At 37.9% G+C, this 20,000-nt stretch overlaps 1 protein-coding gene across 3 annotated transcripts in view; it reads left to right on the top strand.

The window, feature by feature from the left end:
* The window catches only part of LOC144967052 (synaptotagmin-7-like), a 684,381-nt gene that overhangs the window by 622,693 nt on the left and 41,688 nt on the right, over positions 1-20,000 (top strand). For all 3 annotated transcript variants that reach the window (XM_078903835.1, XM_078903834.1, XM_078903836.1), the window contains one exon: positions 14,875-15,044. In XM_078903835.1, the coding sequence (XP_078759961.1) occupies positions 14,875-15,044 (170 nt within the window). The remainder of the gene's footprint in view (positions 1-14,874; positions 15,045-20,000) is intronic.

Genomic DNA, 20,000 nt, shown 5'->3' with positions numbered 1-20,000 from the left:
GGATTCTCAGAGTACAATTAAAAACTGACACCAAACAAAATGCAAAACACATCACTTACTTTTACTGACCAACACACAACGGAACGGTATGCCATGTGTCAATGGCTGCTGCTTGACAAAATAATTGTACGCCAGTCTAATTTTGTTTTAAAAATTTGGTTCCGTGACGAAGCTTATTTCTATATTAATGGCTAGATATGTGAAATCTATGTATTTTGGGGTTCTTGAAAACCAGACGAAATATTCCATAAAGGCTTGCATGACCAAAAAGACACTGTTTGGTGTGCAATGGGCATGATCTATATTAACTTTCCATGCGCTCGAGGTCATTGGTCACATTGCAAAATGTGCTCAAAGTGACCCATTTTTAAATATCTTACATCACGATTGGTCATTTGATTCAGCTTGATACATGGGTATTTACAACATTTGTAAACAAAGCAGCGTGTTTACATTTGTTAAGAAATATCCAATCGTTATACGGCAACAAATCATGTGATTGATGACCTGGTTGAACGAAAACATGAATTTAGATCGCTCCCATTGATCATCAAGGACTCATCAGTCCTTATTTTTTTATGGATGAGTACAGGGGAGAGAAAACGGATGCATCCCGAAAATATATATTGTCAAGATAAAAGTTCCAAATCCATGAAATTTTGTCAGAATAAATGCGGATGTACTATCCATCAAATTATATTTTATTTTTTATATTTCTCACGTTTGTAATTTTGTTGTTATTGTCTTTTCTTTGAGTTTCATGTTTTTTTGAATCACTTCTTACTTGAGAGTCTAGTCACGTCCTACAAGATTCCTTTGCTCTAAAATATGATCCGCTTTATTTATACTGTACTTTTCCTTTTTTTATGGGCTATATAACGGGCCCATATCTTAAAACCACTGAATTGATATATAAATCCCATGTCATTTACCACCTCACGTTCAGGTTAAGCAATAGAAGAATCTAATCTCTATAACTTTTTTGTTTTATGACCATAAAGGTCAAGAAACTTCTTCTTCTTCTTCTTCTTCTTCTTCTTCTTCTTCTTCTTCTTCTTCTTCTTCTTCTTCTTCTTCTTCTTCTTTCTTCTTCTTCTTCTTCTTCTTCTTCTTCTTCTTCTTCTTCTTTCTTCTTCTTCTTCTTCTTCTTCTTCTCTTCTTCTTCTTCTTCTTCTTCTTCTTCTTCTTCTTCTTCTTCTTCTCTTCTTCTTCTTCTTCTTCTTCTTCTTCTTCTTCTTCTTCTTCTTCTTCTTCTTCTTCTTCTTCTCTTCTTCTTTCTTCTTCTTCTTCTTCTTCTTCTTCTTCTTCTTTTCTTCTTCTTTCTTCTCTTCTTCTTCTTCTCTTCTTCTTTCTTCTTCTTCTTCTTCTTCTTCTTCTTCTCTTCTTCTTCTTCTTCTTCTTCTTTCTTCTTTCTTCTTCTCTCTCTTCTTCTTCTCTTCTTCTTCTTCTTCTTCTCTTCTTCTTCTTCTTCTTCTTCTTCTTCTTCTTCTTCTTCTTTCTTCTTCTTCTTCTTCTTCTTCTTCTTCTTCTTCTTCTTCTTCTTCCTCTTCCTCTTCCTCTTCTTCTTCTTCTTCTTCTTCTTCTTCTTCTTCTTCTTCTTCTTCTTCTTCTTCTTCTTCTTCTTCTTCTTCTTCAAGGAGGATATTTGTTGAACGCAGCCTCCTACTCAGCTTGACAGAACTCGTATCTGGTTTTCATCTATGCCATACTTACCGCCCCTTTGGTTGTTCTGTTCTCCCCATTCAGTCCACAATGTCTTCAGACCACCTTCTCGTTATCCACGTCCATTGTGATTAGCCTGTTCATTTTGGAATGTGACCAGTGTCATAAATATGATTGAATAAAGAAGCTAATTCAATAAAAGAGGTTGAAGTTGATTTACCATCATCACCAAGACGTTCCTGTCTGTCATGTTTCATGTACAGCAAACTCAATACTGAACAGAGAATTGTTGGTCTTTCTATTTTACTTGGAACGGGCTAATTCTGGTATTTCAAAATCAAAGTATTCACGATTTTACTCTCACCATATGTCCTGTGTATCACGATCGATTATCAAATAGAATGTTACCGTCCTTGTTCTTTATGATCAATCCATCAATCCTTTATACAATTGCTGGGTTTTTGTTGCACTTTGGTTATCTGTAAGTAGCTTGATGTCCTCATATTATTTAGCTTTATTATCCAGCCCATATATTTCAATGATGTTACCATGACTCTCTCTCTCTCTCTCTCTCTCTCTCTCTCTCTCTCTCTCTCTCTCTCTCTCTCTCTCCCTCTCTCTGTCTGCACTCCATTTATATTTTCTTGTGTTGATTTCGTGATATTCAAGTGTGTATTCTTGGTCTGTTGCGCTAACATCATATTCAATACCTCTTTAGGAAATCCACAGTTTGTACATTAACATTTTCTGCTTTTGTATGTCTTGATTCCGCTGCCCTGTTTTTTTTAGGATCTTCAATAATACATCAATTTGTTATATGTAATATATATATATATATATATATATATATATATGTGTGTGTGTGTGTGTGTGTGTGTGTGAGTGTGTGTGTGTGTGTCTATGTATGTGTGTGTATGTGTGGTTGAGGGGAATAGGCTGGAATCAGGTAGAGCGTTCGATAGTTTCTTGGAGCGAAATATTTATTATGCAACCTTACCCACACCAACACAGACGGATAGGAAAACTACATCGGACTCACAGAGGGCCACTTCAAAACACGATACAATCAACACATCACAACCTTCAAACCCCACAGAAAAAGAACATCCACTACATCAACTACGGCTATGTGGTCTTGTGGTATGACACTCGCTTTCGGATCGGAAGGTCCTGGGTTCGAGCCTCGAGCTCGGCGCATAGTTGAGTCCTTGGAAAAGGCTCTTTACTCGCATTGTCTCACCGTACTCAGGTGTAAAATGAGTACCTGGCCGTTAACAGCGTTGTCTTTGTCCGAAAAATCGTATTATCGCCTAACAGGCGTCATGTCCCGTCCTACATGTTAAATGTTGCTGTTGACCAGGGACCCCATGTAAAGCGCGTAGAGCACATTTAGTGGATATTGCGCTATATAAAAGCTCTTTTTATTACATTGAGCGAACTCATCTGGAAATTAAAGGACTCAAACACCCGATACAACATCACATGGGACATCGTCTCAAAACAAAAATGTTACTCAGTAAACACCCCAAAAATGCAAACTTATGTCTATCTGGAAGAGAAATTTCACATAGTAAAAAAAAACCAACACGCCACACTAAACAGAAAATGAGAATTCTTCAACACGTGCTTGCACAGAAGAAAATGTTTACTCTCCAATCTCCAATATACATCACGCAGCCCAATGAAACATCCAACCCATGACGTAACTATCCAATCCCAGACGCCCCCCCCCCTTCCCCCGAAATAGAAGCGACTTGAGGCGGTGGTACACATATTTGCTTGACATTTGTGTTTCCAAAAATAGCCCAAAGGATGCATGGCAATGACAGCTATCAAAATTCTGTCAATTGGCACCAAGGTCACGTCGACCCGACCTTTCCCGCGTCCAAATCAAATTACGGAGTGTCCTTAATTGGAAATTATTTTGCCATACTCTGACAAAACGATATTGATTGATGAAAACGACACCTAAGTCGTCAAATAATATTCATAAATTGAGCTTTTATATAGCGCAATATCCACTAAAAGTGCTCAAAGCGCTTTACAAGGGGTCCCTGGCCAACAGCATCGCTTAACATTTAGGACGGGCGGGACATGGCATAGTATTTTACCTAAACGCATATCATAAATAAATAAATATAATATAAATTAATGTTTCCTGGTCGAAATATCAAAATGCGTTATGTCAGTGTATGGTTGTATAATTATTGATTAATGACACCCCCCCCCCTCCCCCCTATCTCCCCCCACACCTTGGTTAATCAGTTCATTTCATGATATTAATCCTATTCCCTTCAACCCCCACCCCCACCCCACCCACATTTCCCCTGAATTTTTTACGTAATGCGTGTCATCAAGAAGAATTTTAATCTTCTTCGTATCATTTAAAAATGATAAAAATCAATAAAATCCAAAATAAAAATAATTGAATATATAATTAATTAAAAATTTCTTGTATCCATCTGTTCCGGAGGGAAATTTCTCTTTCTGCTCGTCTTTTCCAATGGAAGATTGAAATACTCTTCAACAGTCGTAACGTCACTTCCTTTCTAATGACGCGTGGTAACTTAGTAACACTGGCTCTAAACTATCGGAACAATGGCGGACGCCCGTATGAAATATTTCTCCGGCGTGCATAAAAGCGTATCCAGAGGGAAAAAAACCCCATACATTTGATCATGTTTTGACTTTTACACATTCTAATCACAAGTCATATGAAAAGTTCTAGCCAGCATGAAGAATAAAAAGTAATCATTTTCTTTGTTTAGAACCAAGATGGCCGCCGTTGCCTGGCGGCGTGACATCAGACTACTGAATCCAATTGATGCTATGCGTTGAGGTGATTGATATTATTTGGTGAAAACGAATCATTAAAATGGCTGTCTAAAACATTAACAAAGAGCTGAGTGGCGTCAAATTCGTTCCTCCCATATCAATCAACTATAAAACTTCGCGGTTATACATAATTTTGTGTGTTGGTACATATGGGGCAGCGTAGCCCAGCGGTACGATCTTTGCTTCGTACCCAAAAGGTACCGAGTACGATCATCCGCCGCTTCGCTGTGTGGCCTTGAGCAAGTTACCTCTCCTTAGCTCAATTTGCGGCGCTGCACTGCGGCTGACGCCTGGGTTATTCCAGTCTTCCTTTGGAATAGACCCTAGAGACAAATTTCCCCTATGGGATGAATAAAAGGAAATTTATTTTTATTTTTATTTATTTAAAACCCGACTGGCGTATGTTGTGAGTTATTAACCTAGACGCATAAAATTAATTTTGATTTTTGGATGACCAGTTGGATGTTGAAGTTCTCTCTAAATTCTCTTAATCAGACGTTTTTGGTTACACACACTTTTATGATATGGCAGAAGCATTTTATTTAAAGTATTTTATTTAAACGCTTAATAAATTACGCATTGTAAATATTTTTGAAGTGATGAATTAGGGAGCAGGCACTGATGTAAGATAAAGATTTGAAAAACATGCGCATAAAACTGTACCAGACAAAGCAGAAAGAAAAACAAGAAAAAAAAGCTTTCTTTAAAAAATAAAACCTAAGCTAGAGATGCCTAAATGAGCCAGTAAAATGGAGAGAAAAATAAAGTGAGTTAGATGTGACTCATATATACGGGAACAACACAAAACAAACAACGTTTCGGCCCTTAGCCTTCGTCAGGAGAAAAAAAAACAACACAAACACAAATATGTAAATTTACATGTTTGTGTTTGTGTTTTATTTTCTCCTGACGAAGAACCTGACGAAACGTTGTTTGTTTTGTGTTGTTCCCGTATATATGAGTCACATCTAACTCACTTTATTTTTCTCTTCATATCTTTAAAAAATCAATTTGCCTCGACAAACTCTTTCAGATCTTTATGAAATGTATGAAGTATGGTGAATCCTTAGAAATGGGTTAAATAAATGTTTATATTGATTTGTTTTAAACATTTAAATATCAACTATTTATAATATGCCTCATTAAACACACTGTGTTATCATTGTCACGCCTCTCTGTCGTATAAATCGACATACATTTAATAAGAATTAATAATAGGTGTGTGTGTGTGTCGATTCTGTGTCATTAGAATCACCCCTCGGATTCAAAGTTTATCCAGTACACATTTTTATTGCATTTAATACGCTTCAACACTCATGTGACGATTTTCCTAAAGGGGCAGCATGGCTCAGCGCTACGATCTTTGTTTCGTACCTGGAAGGTACCGAGTACGATCACCCGCCGCTGCGCTTGAGCAAATCACCTGGCCCTTACTCATTTTGCGGCGCTGCACTGCGGCTAACGCCTGGGTTATTCCAGTCTTCCCTTGGAATAGACCCTAGAGAAAAATTTCCCCTATGGGATGAATAAATGGAATTTTATTTATTTTTAATTTTATTTTTAAATAGCGTCAGAAAAAACAAGAAATTGTAATTTTCTTTTCTTGCGTTGACCGGCACTGCTTCATAACACTTTGTCAGATCTTTGGATTTAGCAGCATCTCCATTATAACAATGAGAACATAACACATTTTATTATCAGACTTGTAAATTAGCACACGTCAGATTGAGCCCATACATATCTTAATACATGAAATAAAAATCTCAAAAAATATTGGATTCAATAGTCTTATGTCACGTCGCCCAGCAACGGCGGCCATCGTGGTTCTAAACAAAGAAAACCGGTACTTTTTATTATTCATGCCGGCCAGAACTTTTCATAGAGTCTTGTGATCAGAATGTGTTAAAGTCAAAACATTATCAGATTTATAAATTTTTTTCCCTCTGGATACGCTTTTATGCTCGTCGGAGAAATATTTCATAAGGGCGTCCGTTGTTCGGATAGTTTAGAGCCAGTTACTAAGTTACCATGCGTCATTACAAGGGAAGTGCCGTTACGACTGTTGAAGCGTATTCCAAATTTCAATTATTTCTAAAGTGACTCACTCATACCAACGGTATTTAAAAATCAAATGGAAGTGAGAGGCACGGGATGAAAGCAGGACAATTTTAACATTTCTAAAATGCTTATAAAATAACCAAAACAGTTGAAGGAAAGATTTAAGCGTCTTTCATTTCCTTCTTTAATTCAATTCAATTCATTTCAATTCAAATATTATTTGTTGTCGGCATTAAAACTGTTTCATAAATAATTCAGTCAGGCTAATAGAAGCCTTTGACCGACATAGGTTATAACACACAGTGCATGAAAATACATAGTAATACATTTTCCTTTAAAACATTCCCTCATCAAGATTCTAATCATGACACACAAAGAAAAGTAATAATATTATATATATATATATATATATATATATATATATATATATATATATATATATATATATTAAGACTCAGAGGTGATCTAATTCAAATTTACAAGATTGTACACAAGATTGACAACTTGAATTCCAGAGAATTTTTCAAATATGCGATTTTGACGTCAAGAGTTGGGGCTTTTCAAAATCTTTAAAGAGCGGTCCTTCACCGCAATACCTGCCTGCCCACTCTTTAATTTTCATCATCATAGATAATTTATTGAACCCTCTCCACGTCTGATCAAGAATTGCGTGGAATGTCAACTTCTGTCAGAACTGTGTTAATAAGGAATCAGATCGCCTAAAGGTTGAATTTGATGAGAACATATGTTTTTTTGTTGTTTTTTTGGTGGTTTTTTTTTTTTTGCGTTTGTCTTTTGGTTGGTTCGGGGTTTTGTGTTTTTTTGTTTTTATTTGTTTTGTTTTTTTGGGAGGTTGTTTTTTAGGGGGGGGGGGGCTGGGGGTGGCCCTTTTATAGTGGGGGTTGGGGGGGGATAAAAGTAGGGGATCTGAGGACCTATTGTTTGGGGGGGGCGGGGGGGGGGCTGTGTTGTTGTTTTTTGTTTTGTTTTTTTTTTGTTTTTTTTTTATTTCTGGTTCTTATTTTCTTATCTATTTATTTGTTTGTTTTGTTTGTTTGTTTTTTGTTATTTTTAGGGTTTTGTTTTCATTTTGTTTTGTTTTTTATCGTTTGTTTTGTTGTCTTTTTATGGGTTTTGTTTTTTGACTTTTGTTTTTTGGTTGAGTTTTATCATTTCTTTATGAAGCTTTATGGTGTAAGCAGGCTGTACTTTATTACATAACTTCATCAAGGGGTTGACATACTGAGGCCTCCAAAACGTGTTCTTTATGTATCTATAAGCCAATAGTTTTTAGAGTATTATTTAATGTTCGGACCATCGATTTATCGGGGTGAGTTTTATCGTTGTCATGCATGTCTTTGATCAGCAAACATCAACGACGTTAACAGCCCATCACGTTCATTAAATTGTCTCGGTGCGTGACTCCATAGGCGTTATAATGGCAGCAGCCTCTTATGGTTCTCACACTACTATGTTATGACGATCGACCCAAAGTCCGGTCCGCATTCGTGCACCGTCGCAAACCCGCCGGGTAGCATCGTCACAACACACCGTTCGACTAGATGCTCTGCCGTCTCAAGTTCATGCCCACAGCGGGTACATGTTGTGGACAGGTAGAAAGACCCCACCGATGAAGCGCACTTGCTGTGAGGCAGCTCCTCGACCGAAGCCGATTCGCAGCCACCCAGTGTCTCCTCTTACTGGTATCAAAGCCTGGCAACTTCTCAACAAGTTATAATGGCTGCTTCGAACGATGACTTGTCTTTGTTGTTTCGGGCCACTCTTTGGTGCTATGCATTTAGGTAAAATAATCACAACATCCGACAGTCAAATGGAGCGTATCAACACACAAAAAAACTATTAAAAATTAAAAATTGAGCTTTATATATGGCAATATCCACTAAATGTGCTCAAAGCGCTTTACACGGGGTCCCTGGTCAACAGCAACATTTAACATGTAGGACGGGACATGACGCCTGTTAGGCGATATTACAATTTTTCGGACAAAGACACCGCTGTTAACGGCCATGTACTCATTTTACACCTGAGTACGATGAGAGAATGCGAGTAAAGAGCCTTTTCCAAGGACTCGACTATGCACCGAGCGCGAGGCTCGAACCCAGGACCTTCCGATCTGAAAGCGAGTGTCATACCACTAGACCACATAGCCGCACATGTTGTAACCTTGAACATTGATAATCTGATTGATATACTCAAGTTGGGGCTAATCATTAAAATCGGTGTAATGCGTAGAGTTGCATTGTGACAACGTACATACATACAATGTCATGCATTTTTAACTAGCTTGTGTCAAAAGATTTCGACAGCTATTCAGAATTTGGGAGGCCTGCAATTTCGACTGTTAGGCATGTTGCATTCAAAATGGAGGAATTTGAATTCAAAGGCGAGTCACTTCATCGAAAGGCCAGAGGCTAATATGTACTGTTTCACTAGTCAACCAACCAGCCATTCAGTCCTAACCGCAATAGTCTAATGTCACATCCGCCCAGCAACGAGCAGCTTGGTTCTTAACTCTCTACTTGCCATCTTTTCTCAGAATTTTACCCGAATCTTCATACTCACCTTACACAAAAAATATATTTTTCAGGCATAATAGTAACGAGTATATTCTTGTTTTGTTCAGAAAAAATGAGCTCTGCAACACAGTGTCGAGTTTTTATAGCTATAACTATAACAAAATGAAATCAGAACAAGAAAATTGTTGGTTATATCGTAACGAATGTGACGATTTTCCTTTGGGTAGTAAGGAGAGGGTTAACAAAGAAAATCGGTACTTTTTATTCTTCATGCTGGCTAGAACTTTTCCCCATGTCATGTGATCAGAATGTATAAAAGTCAAAACATGATCAGATTTATGTTTTTTCTCATCTGGATACACTTTTATGCTCGTCGGAGAAGTATTTCAAAAGGGCGTCAATTGTTCCGATAGTTTAGAACCAGTTACTAAGTTACTATGCGTCATTACGAGGGGAAGTGACTTCACGACTGTTAGTAGTAGGAGTAGCGTATGGCTACACCTCCAAATGTATTTCGTCAACCCAGCTTCTAAAGTCTTCCTCCGCCCTAAGGACGGTTTCGTAGCCACCTTCAAGTTTAGTGACTGGACAGTGGAGGTTGATGTGATCGCTGGTCTCTGGGGCTGCCTGACATTTCTGGCAGGTATCACTGTTTCCAAGTTTCCATCTGCACATATTTGATGCAGTTCTGCCATGTCCAGTTAAGAGGCGATTTGAGGAAGTCCAGAGAAGGATCATCACGTTGCCGTCGTACAGGAGCTTGTGCGCTGCCATGACCCTGAAGGTGATACCAACCTAGACCCAATCCTGCTGGAACAGTTGAAGATGAGTAGCCAGACCAAGAATGGTCCAAACCGGCGTCCAGACAAGGTTCTTCCTTCTCCTGGACCCACACCTCCAACTCAATTCACGACTGTTGAATCCTATTGACTCACATTCTGTTTGACATTTTTTAACTTGTATTTGACCTTTAAAAAATCATGTCACCCCACTTTTCCTACTGTCCCTATTTATTTATTCTCTTCCCATTGATGTGAAAGCCCCAATCTCCTATGGGATGAATTCATAATACGCTTCAACAGTCATGACGTCACTTCCCTCGTAATGACGCATGGTAACTTAGTAACACTGGCTCTAAACTATCGGAGCAATGGCGGACGCCCTTACGAAATATTTCTCCGTCGAGCATAAAAAGCGTATCCAGAGGAGAAAAACATTATAAATCTGATCATGTTTTGATTTTTACACATTCTGATCACAAGACATATGAGGAGTTCTAGCCAGCATGAAGAATAAAAAGTACATATTTTCTTTGTTTAGAACCAAGATGGCCGCCGTTGCTGGGCGACGTGACATCAGACTATTGAATCCTATTGGGAACTCTCTACTCTCTACATCCTTCCCTCCACCTCCTTCTCCCCCACCCAATATTTATAGATTATGATTGCCCAGGGCGTGAATACTCTCTATTTATTATTATTATTCAGTTTATCATGAAAATCAATATCATTGTTGTCCTTTGATAGATTAAGATAACACAGTTTTTATATTAACGTAAGATCTTTCTCGTTAAGGCATCGAATAACTAACAGTGAAAAAAATCTTTGAAGATTTATGATAATATAGATAGTATGTGCTTGGCTAAGAAGCTCATAACATTGCCATCCGGAAGTATAACGGACCAACATAAAAAAAACTATGTGTAATCTTTAACGTTAATAGTCTGGTTAATACAGTTTAGTGAGAATTACTCATAAAAGCGGATGGCAAAATACAATAACAAAGGCTTGAATGACGTCATCTTCGTTCTATCTATAGATAGTATGCGCTTGGACTAACACACAAAACTATGTGTATATCCTTTAACGTTTATAGTCAGGTTAATACAGTTTAGTGAGAATTACTCATAAACGCGGATGGCAAAAAACAATAACAAAGGCCTGAGTGACGTCAACTTCATTCTATCTATACTGCCGTACTTTGAAAAAACACTTTTTTTTATGTGTAGGCCAGTACACGCACGCGTTCTTCAAATATCGATGGATTACAGTTACCCTCACCGTGTCAAAAACTCTCAAACCTGGCCTTTAATGAAGATTCAGGTTTGACGGTTTTAGACTGGATGTGGATGAGAGCGTATCCATCGTTAACATACTATAGATAGTTCGAAGATGACGTCACTCAGGTCTTTGTTATTGTTTTTTGGTATCCGCGTTTATGAGTAATGCTCACTGAACTGTATTAACCTGACTATAAACGTTCATGGTTACACACAGTTTTGTGTGTTGGCCCGTTATACTTCCGGATGGCAATGGTATGAGCTTCTTAGCCAAGCGCATACTATCTATAGCCTGACACGAGAACCCTCAAGGACTGGCTGTTTGACGTCATTTTTTAAGTTTGTGTAGCGTCTAGTGAGTTGTCGTTAGTAGAGCTCATGGAAACACGTTATTTCATTGGTTGAACTATTGAATACAACTCACGATTTGTTTGTTGTTTTTTTTGTGGCAAAAGACTGGCATTTTGACGTCATTTTTTTGGTCAATGTCAGGCTATACTTAACGTTGGCTACGATGAGAGTCCTTTGATTTGATCGATATTTGAAGGACGAGTTCTCTGCCAAAAACATTTTAATGCCATATAAGCGAGGGGGCTTTTATTTGCTTAATAGAGCACACAGCCCAAGAGCAAAATCGCATAATCACATCTCGCAATACATAAAAGTATTTCTTCCATTAAAAACAAAATACTTACTTTATTTGAAAGGTAGCGTTGGGTTGACCAAGTACACTCATGCCCATCAATCAATGGGCATGTTCTATAGATAGTTCGAAGATGACGTCACTCAAGCCTTTGTTATTGTATTTTGCCATGCCATCCGGCGTTTGTGAGTGATACTCACTAAACTGTATTACCCCGACTATAGAAGTTCATGGTTACACAGAGTTTTGTGTGTTGGTCCATCATACTTCCGGATGGCAATGTTATAAGCTTCTTAGCCAAGCGCATACTATCTATATTACCTTTCCATGTGCTCGAGGTCATTGGTCACATTGGAATATGTGCTCAAAGTGACCCACATAGTGAAAAGTGTTCACAGTTTTTGAAATATCTAACATCACGATTAGTTATTTTGTTCAGCTTGACACATGTGTATGTTTACAACTTTCATAAACAAAGCTGCGTGTTTACATTTATTAAGAAATGTCCAATCGTTGTACAACAAAAAATCATGTGATCGATGACTAGGTTGGACGAAAACATGAATATAGATCGCTCCCATTAATGTGAAGAATGTTGTTAAATTGGGTGACTTCTCTTTTTTTTTTTTTTTGGTGCTGATATTTATGACCAACAAACTCCTTATTATTATGGCGCTGATATAACCCGAATGTGTTGTAAACGCTGTAAAGCCCTTAAAAACAAAGGAAACTCATTTTTATGACGCTGATATAAGCTGAATGTGTCGTGAACGCTTTAAACACTTAAAAACAATAACAAACTCTTCATTTTTTTAGCGCTGATGTGACCTGATTGTGTTGTAAGCGCTGTGAAACCTTTAAAAACAAAAACAAGCTCCCCATTTTTTTTCCAAAAAAAAAAATCTTTAAGTTCCAAGGTCATGGACAGAAGTTCCCGAGTCCCCATCGGGATTCAACTTCAATCTATCTAATCTACCCAACCCTAAAGAGATAACTACAACCATTCCCTATGGAGCCTATAGGTTGGACATCGATTCTGCCAACAAAATCCTTATTTTCCACTTTGTCCACACAACAAAAATACATTTATAATAATAATAATAATGAATGAATGAATGTATATAGCGCCTAGATCCACAATGTGCTCAGAGGCGCTTTACAATGCAAATAAAACACAACAATAAATCGATAATTTAAGCATAAAATCTATCATATGGAATAGCATTTCAATAAATATAGATGATAAAATTAGACTCCAACTTGTCCAAAAATCCTAACCTTAAGAGTGAAAGAAGTGTCAGCTTTATTGTGTATCATATGGAATAGCATTTCAATAAATATAGATGATAAAATTAGACTCCAACTTGTCCAAAAATCCTAACCTTAAGAGTGAAAGAAGTGTCAGCTTTATTGTGTTTTTTTTAGAGCAGCGTGGCTCAGAGGTATGGTCTTTGCTTCGTACCCGAAAGGTACCGAGTTCGATCTCCCGCCTCTGCGCTGTGTGGCCTTGAGCAAGCCACCTCGCTCTAGCTCGATTTGCGGCGCTGCATTGCGGCTGGCGCCTGGGTTATGCCAGTCTTCCCTTGGAATAGACCCAAGAGACAAATTTCCCCTATGTTTGAATACCCAGGTGCATAAAATTACGCTGTTACAACATTATAATAACATTTAAAAAAATAAAATTCCCTTTATTCATCCCTTAGGGGATATTCATCCCTTAGGGGAAATTTGTCTCTAGAATCTATTCCAAGGGAAGACTGGAATAACCCAGGCGTCAGCCGCAGTGCAGCGCCGCAAATTGAGCTAGGGCAAGGTGACTTACTCAAGGCCACATAGCACAGCGGCAGGGGATCGAACTCAGTACCTTTCAGGTTAAGAAGCAAAAACCTAATTGCTGAGTCGCGTCGCTGCCCCCTTTAAAATCGTGTCCAAAAGAAACATAGTGTTCTATATTTAGAATCTTGATGGCCGACTATTTGCAGTATAACTAATAAATAGAGATGCCTAAATGAGTCAATAAAATGGATATAAAGATAAAGGGAGTAAATCTGACTCATGAATGAACAACACAAAACCAACGACGTTTCGGCCTTTGGCCTTTATCAAGGAAACACAGAATACATATATATTTCTGTTATATTCTGTGTTTCCTTGATAAAGGCCAAGGGCTGAAACGTCGTTTGTTTTGTGTTGTTCATTCATGAGTCAGATTTACTCCCTTTATCTTTATCTCCATATTTGAAGTGTCTTTCGTGTATTCAAGATACGAGCTATTGTCTTAACCGACGTATGCTTATTTGCAGATCTGATAACCCAAACGTTTATGGGCTTATTGTTGCAATAGAAATACTCTCAAACTAACACAAAACATTGTCCATTACAACTATGTTAAATCAGTGCAGAATACTCTTCAACAGTCGTAACGTCACTTCCCTCGTAATGACGCATGGTAACTTAGTAACTGGCTCTAAACTATCGGAACAATGGCGGACGCCCTTATGAAATATTTCTCCGACGAGCATAAAACTGTATCCAGAGGAGAAATACATCATAAATATGATCGTGTTTTGACTTTTACACATTCTGATCACAAGACATATGAAAAGTTCTAGCCAGCATGAAGAATGAAAAGTACCGATTATCTTTGTTTAGAACCACGACGGCCGCCGTTGCTGGGCGAGGTGACATCAGACTATTGAATCCAATTCCCTCGGTTATCAATCCTGAAAATATGCACACCTAGCTTATGTGGTCTAGTGGTATGACACTCGCTTTCGGATCGGAAGGTCCTGGGTTCGAGCCTCGCTCGGCGCATAGTTGAGTCCTTGGAGAAGGCTCTTTACTCACATTCTCTCACCGTACTCAGGTGTAAAATGAGTACCTGGCCGTTAACAGCGTTGTGTCTGTCCAAAAATTTGTAATATCGCCTGACAGGCGTCATGTCTCGTCCTACATGTTATGTGTTGCTGTTGGCCAGAGACCACTTATAAAGCGCTTTGAGCACGTTTAGTGGATATTGCGCTATATAAAAGCTCTTTAAAAAAAATAACTAAGATATTATCATTTTATTTCCCACCCAGGGTGGCCCCATAACAAGTTACTGGAGAAGACCTTGTACCTACAAGTGATCGACTACGACCGATTCAGCCGCGATGACCCCATTGGCGAGACCTACATTCCTCTCAATGAAATGGATTTGTCCCAAGCCCCCGTCACCTGGAAATACCTTCAGCCTTGCAAAGATTCTCGGGTAAGTAGCATTTTTGTACTTCTAAATATACATTAAAATTTAAATTTGAGCTTTTATAAAGCGCAATATCCACTAAAGGTGCTCAAAGCGCTTGGTGGATATAGTGCTATATAAATGCTCACATTTTTTATTTGTGGTGTGTATGTGTGTGTGTGTGTGTGTGTGTGTGTGTGTTTTAATTGTCTTGGTTTGGGTTGTTTTGTTGGGGGTTTTTTTGTCTGTTTTATGTTGGTTTGATTTTGATTGTTTGTGTTTCAAACATCGCGTTTTCTTGATAAAGGGAAAACTCTAAACGTCCACATTACCTGTTATCGTTTATTAAATTGAAGCTTACGTTCAACTAACGTTGTTATTTATTTCTTCGAGCTTCGAGCAGCAACATTTCCATTACCCAATAGATAGATTTGTACAACAAACGAGTGTCGTTTTGTGTGAAAATAAAAAGATGGTCATGAAATTCTCTTAACCTTATCCTTACCACCTACAGCAAAATCGTCACATTTGTTAACGACACAATATTATACATTTTTTATTATTCAGATTAATTTTGTACATCACAAAATCTGCCAGGCGGAGTTGTCGTACCAATAAGGTCGCAGGTTCAAACCCCACCACCGCCGCGAAAAAATTTTTATTCTCTATTGTCTTCTGGCACTTTTCTATTCACTTCATATCTTGTTGTTACCAACATAAGTGCCTGCTCCACTCACTTTTCTGAATTAAAAATTCACCCCATACACCGGAGCATACTCAATGTCTCAATCGTTTCTATGTTATATGTTTGTGTTGAGAATATTGGCTATTAAGTTAACTGCTGGTCAAAATTATTCGCGATGGTGTGTACGAACGAATCGGCGGTCTCAAGAAGTGGTGTGAAGAGGGATCTAGTAATGACTTTGAGTTGAAACGAATATTTTTGTGTTCGTGGATAGCTCACACGGTAGAGCCACGCTCTCACCTGCCAGGCGGAGTTGTCGTACCAATAAGGTCGCAGGTTCAAACCCCACCACCGCCGCGAAAAAAAAATTTTTATTCTCTATTGTCTTCTGGCACTTTTCTATTCACTTCATATCTTGTTGTTACCAACATAAGTGCCTGCTCCACTCACTTTTCTGAATTAAAAATTCACCCATACACCGGAGCATACTCAATGTCTCAATCGTTTCTATGTTATATGTTTGTGTTGAGAATATTGGCTATTAAGCTTAACGCTGGTCAAAATTATTCGCGATGGTGGTGTACGAACGAATCGGCGGTCTCAAGAAGTGGGTGAGAGAGGGATCTAGTAATGACTTTGAGTTTGAAACGAATATTTTTGTGTTCGTGGATAGCTCACACGGTAGAGCCACGCTCTCACCTGCCAGGCGGAGTTGTCGTACCAATAAGGTCGCAGGTTCAAACCCCATCACCGCCGCGAAAAAATTTTTATTCTCTATTGTCTTCTGGCACTTTTCTATTCACTTCATATCTTGTTGTTACCAACATAAGTGCCTGCTCCACTCACTTTTCTGAATTAAAAATCTGAATAATGATCTTTGTTTTATTAATAAGAACATCAAGTTGTTTTGTAGAGAGTTTGTTTGAGTTTAAAAAATCAATTTTTCTGCTGGGTAAGCCTGCCATTTTGGGAAAATACTGAAAATGGTCGGTAAGGACAGAGTTAAAGTGAAGATAGTTTTGGTGCTGAATGGTGTCAGTGCGATGAATTGCTTTTTAAAATCCTAATGGCCGCACTCGTACGTGACCGATGAATTGTAACGCCTAAAAACAGAGTACAATAGATTTGATCACGTTCAGTATGAATTTTGTAATCTATAGATAGTATGCGCTTGGCTAAGAAGCTCACAACATTGCCATCCGGAAATATAACGGACCAAGACACAAAACTATGTGCAACCATGAATTTTTATAGTCTGTTTATAACAGTTTAGTGAGAAATATTCATAAACGTGGATGGCAAAAAACAATAACAAAGACCTGAGTGACATCAACTTCGTTCTATCTATATTTATTTTTCACCCCCAGAAATTGAATATTTTAAAAATGTTTATTTTTTTTTAAAAATTTTTTACAAAATCCGTTTTAAAAATAACATAGTCCTCGGGCATGTTATAAATAAACATCGAAGGTCGTTGCGATAGGAAAGGTCAGACTTTTAGATCGAGTATGCGTTTAATGGACTCTCCGCCATCATTCATGGAGACTGTGAAGACCGTTCAAGGGGAGGGAATAACACTCATCAAGGCCCTCGACAATCTTATCGAAAACTGGAAAGATTAGCATTGGTGAAGGTTTGTATAGAACACCCATTTAATAATAGTAGCACTTGACTGCATGCCATGACCTTATAAAACATGCAGCTTTGTGGAATGTCAGGAGAGGAAAGCAGCGACAATCTAGATTGTCTTTCCGTTTCCGGGGACTTGACCAGGGCCATAAATATCAACGCCCTCTGTTGTTGTCGATAAGGGGCAGATAACTCCACGTCACCCCGGCCACACCTTCAACATATGATTCTATTACACAGAATAATTTATGATTTCCGCTGCACCATCACCCCATCTTACAGAGATTTTTAAGCTTATCAAATCAGACTATTATTGAATGGGACCGATCTTAGGAATGTACGTTTGTGGCCCATCACATCAACCCGGTATTATATCGGGATGTTTCCGATGCTTAAACATTGATTTCAAGTAAAAATTACTGGGAATACTCTTCAACAGTCGTAACGTCACTTCCTTCCTAATGACGCATGGTAACTTAGTAACACTGGCTCTAAACTATCGGAACAATGGTGGACGCCCGTATGAAATATTTCTCCGGCGAGCATAAAAGCGTATCCAGAGGGAACAAAACACATAAATTTGATCATGTTTTGACTTTTACACATTCTGATCACAAGACATATGAAAAGTTCTAGCCAGCATGAAAATAAAAAAGTAATGATTTTCTTTTTTAGAACCAAGATGGCCGCCGTTGCCGGGCGGCGTGACATCAGACTATTGAATCGTATTGGTAATGTGATGTGACATTTTTGTTTTTGCCAGTCTTTTGCCACAAAAGAAAACAAATCGTGAGTTGTCTTCAATAGTTCAACCAATGAAATAACTTGTTTCCATGAGCTCTACTAACGACAACTCACTAGACGGTGTAAAAAACAAATAGTGATGTCAAAATGCCAGTCCTTTTGGATTTCAGTGTCAGGCTATAATTTAACGATGGCTACGCTACAAGACCACAACACGCACAATTTGACCGTGAGTGACAGTTGTTGATGAGCAGATGACCACTTGTCATGCATTCCCGCGTCATGTACCCCGGCATGATATGACTCAATGGTTTAATATTTAATGACGATGTCGTCAAATGTTCCCGCCAATACCTGAGTGCAAACCGATAACTCTTATCCATTTTACTTGATGACAAGTCTGTCGAATGGTCTGATGGGTGTTATCTCCCTTGAGAGGTCCCCTCAACAAGACTTATGAGTAACGATCTGTGTTGAACACGGTGTACAAATCTCTTTGAAGATGGCGTTTTAAATACTTTATATTTGAATTGATTGTAATCATAGCGGCCGAATTTATAGAAGTGGAGTTATCTGCCCCTTGTCGACAACAGATGGCGTTGATATGCTCTAAGAAGCTCCGTACATTGCCATCCGGAAATATAACGGACCAACACACAAAACGATGTTTAACATTAAACGTTTATAGTCTGGTTAAAACAGACTAGTGATAATTACTCATAAACATTGATGGCAAAAAACTATAACAAAAATTGAGTGACTTGATTTTGATAATTTTTTGCCTCATTTTCTCTTTTGTTCATAAGTATTCATGTATAGGAGTAGATAAGTAGTCGGCAACTTACCAAAGTATTCATTCATGTACGTCAACTCGAATCTCGCGGGAAATCGCGGCTTTAAATGTGCAAGTACGTAGGCCTTCATTGTTTTTGATGTACCTTAACTGGATTCAATAGTCTGACGTCACATCCGCCCAGCAACGAGCAGCTTGGTTCTAAACAAAGAAAATCGTACGTTTTATTCTTCGTGCTGGCTAGAACTTTTTCACATGTCTTGTGATCAGAATGTATATAATTTAAGTCAAAACATGATCAGATTTATAATGTTTTTCTCCTCTTGATACACTTTTATGCTTTTCAGAGAAGTATTTCATCAGGGCGTCCGCCATTCTTCCGATAGTTTAGAACCAGGTACTAAGTTACTATGCGTCATTGCGAGGGAAGTGACGTCACGACTGTTGAACCCTATTGAATTGTGCTTTAACTAGTCTAACTCTCTCCTTACCGACCGACGCCTCTTCGGATTTCCCACGAAAAATTATGCACATCCAACATTAAAAAATTAATTTATAAAACTATATCTTAAAAGGAATAAGTAGATACACGCTTTACACAATTTTGTTCAACTTGGCATTCTATACAATACAGTACTAAGTTCTAATAACTATTTTTTTTTTAAATTCTTTAATTGTTTTATTACAAAATAGATCTATTTGAGAGAAATGTTAGTTGTATGGTATGGAATGTAGATAATGATTTAACTATAGTTGGTATGGGGAAGAGTAGAATAGAATCAACATTAAGAGAAGGTTTTGTTTTTGTTGTTGTTATTTTGTTTTGTTTTGTTTTGTTTTTCTTTGTTTTTATTTGGGGTTTTTTTTTGTAGTTGTTTTTTCAGTTGTTGTTTTTCTTTATATATTGTTTGGTTGTTTGGGGGCCGGGGTGGGAGTTGTTTATTGGGATATCTTTTTGTTATTGTTTGTTTCTTTTAATTTTGATTTTTTTGATTTTGTTTTTGTTATTTTTAGAAGGGTTTGAGATTTTATTTTGAGGGTTAGAGAAGAATGATGCAGAAATCACAACGAGAAAACTATTAAACATGCTATTGTCTCTGCTAGAATATTCCTTTTTTTTTAAAGTTCATCA

Source organism: Berghia stephanieae, chromosome 3, assembly GCF_034508935.2.
Source record: "Berghia stephanieae isolate SIO BIC M18660-M18661 chromosome 3, UCSD_Bste_1.3, whole genome shotgun sequence".
In the NCBI taxonomy this organism is placed as follows: Eukaryota; Metazoa; Mollusca; class Gastropoda; order Nudibranchia; family Aeolidiidae; genus Berghia; species Berghia stephanieae.
Note: the sequence above shows the minus strand (reverse complement) of the source record. Positions and strands in the feature narration are given on the sequence as shown.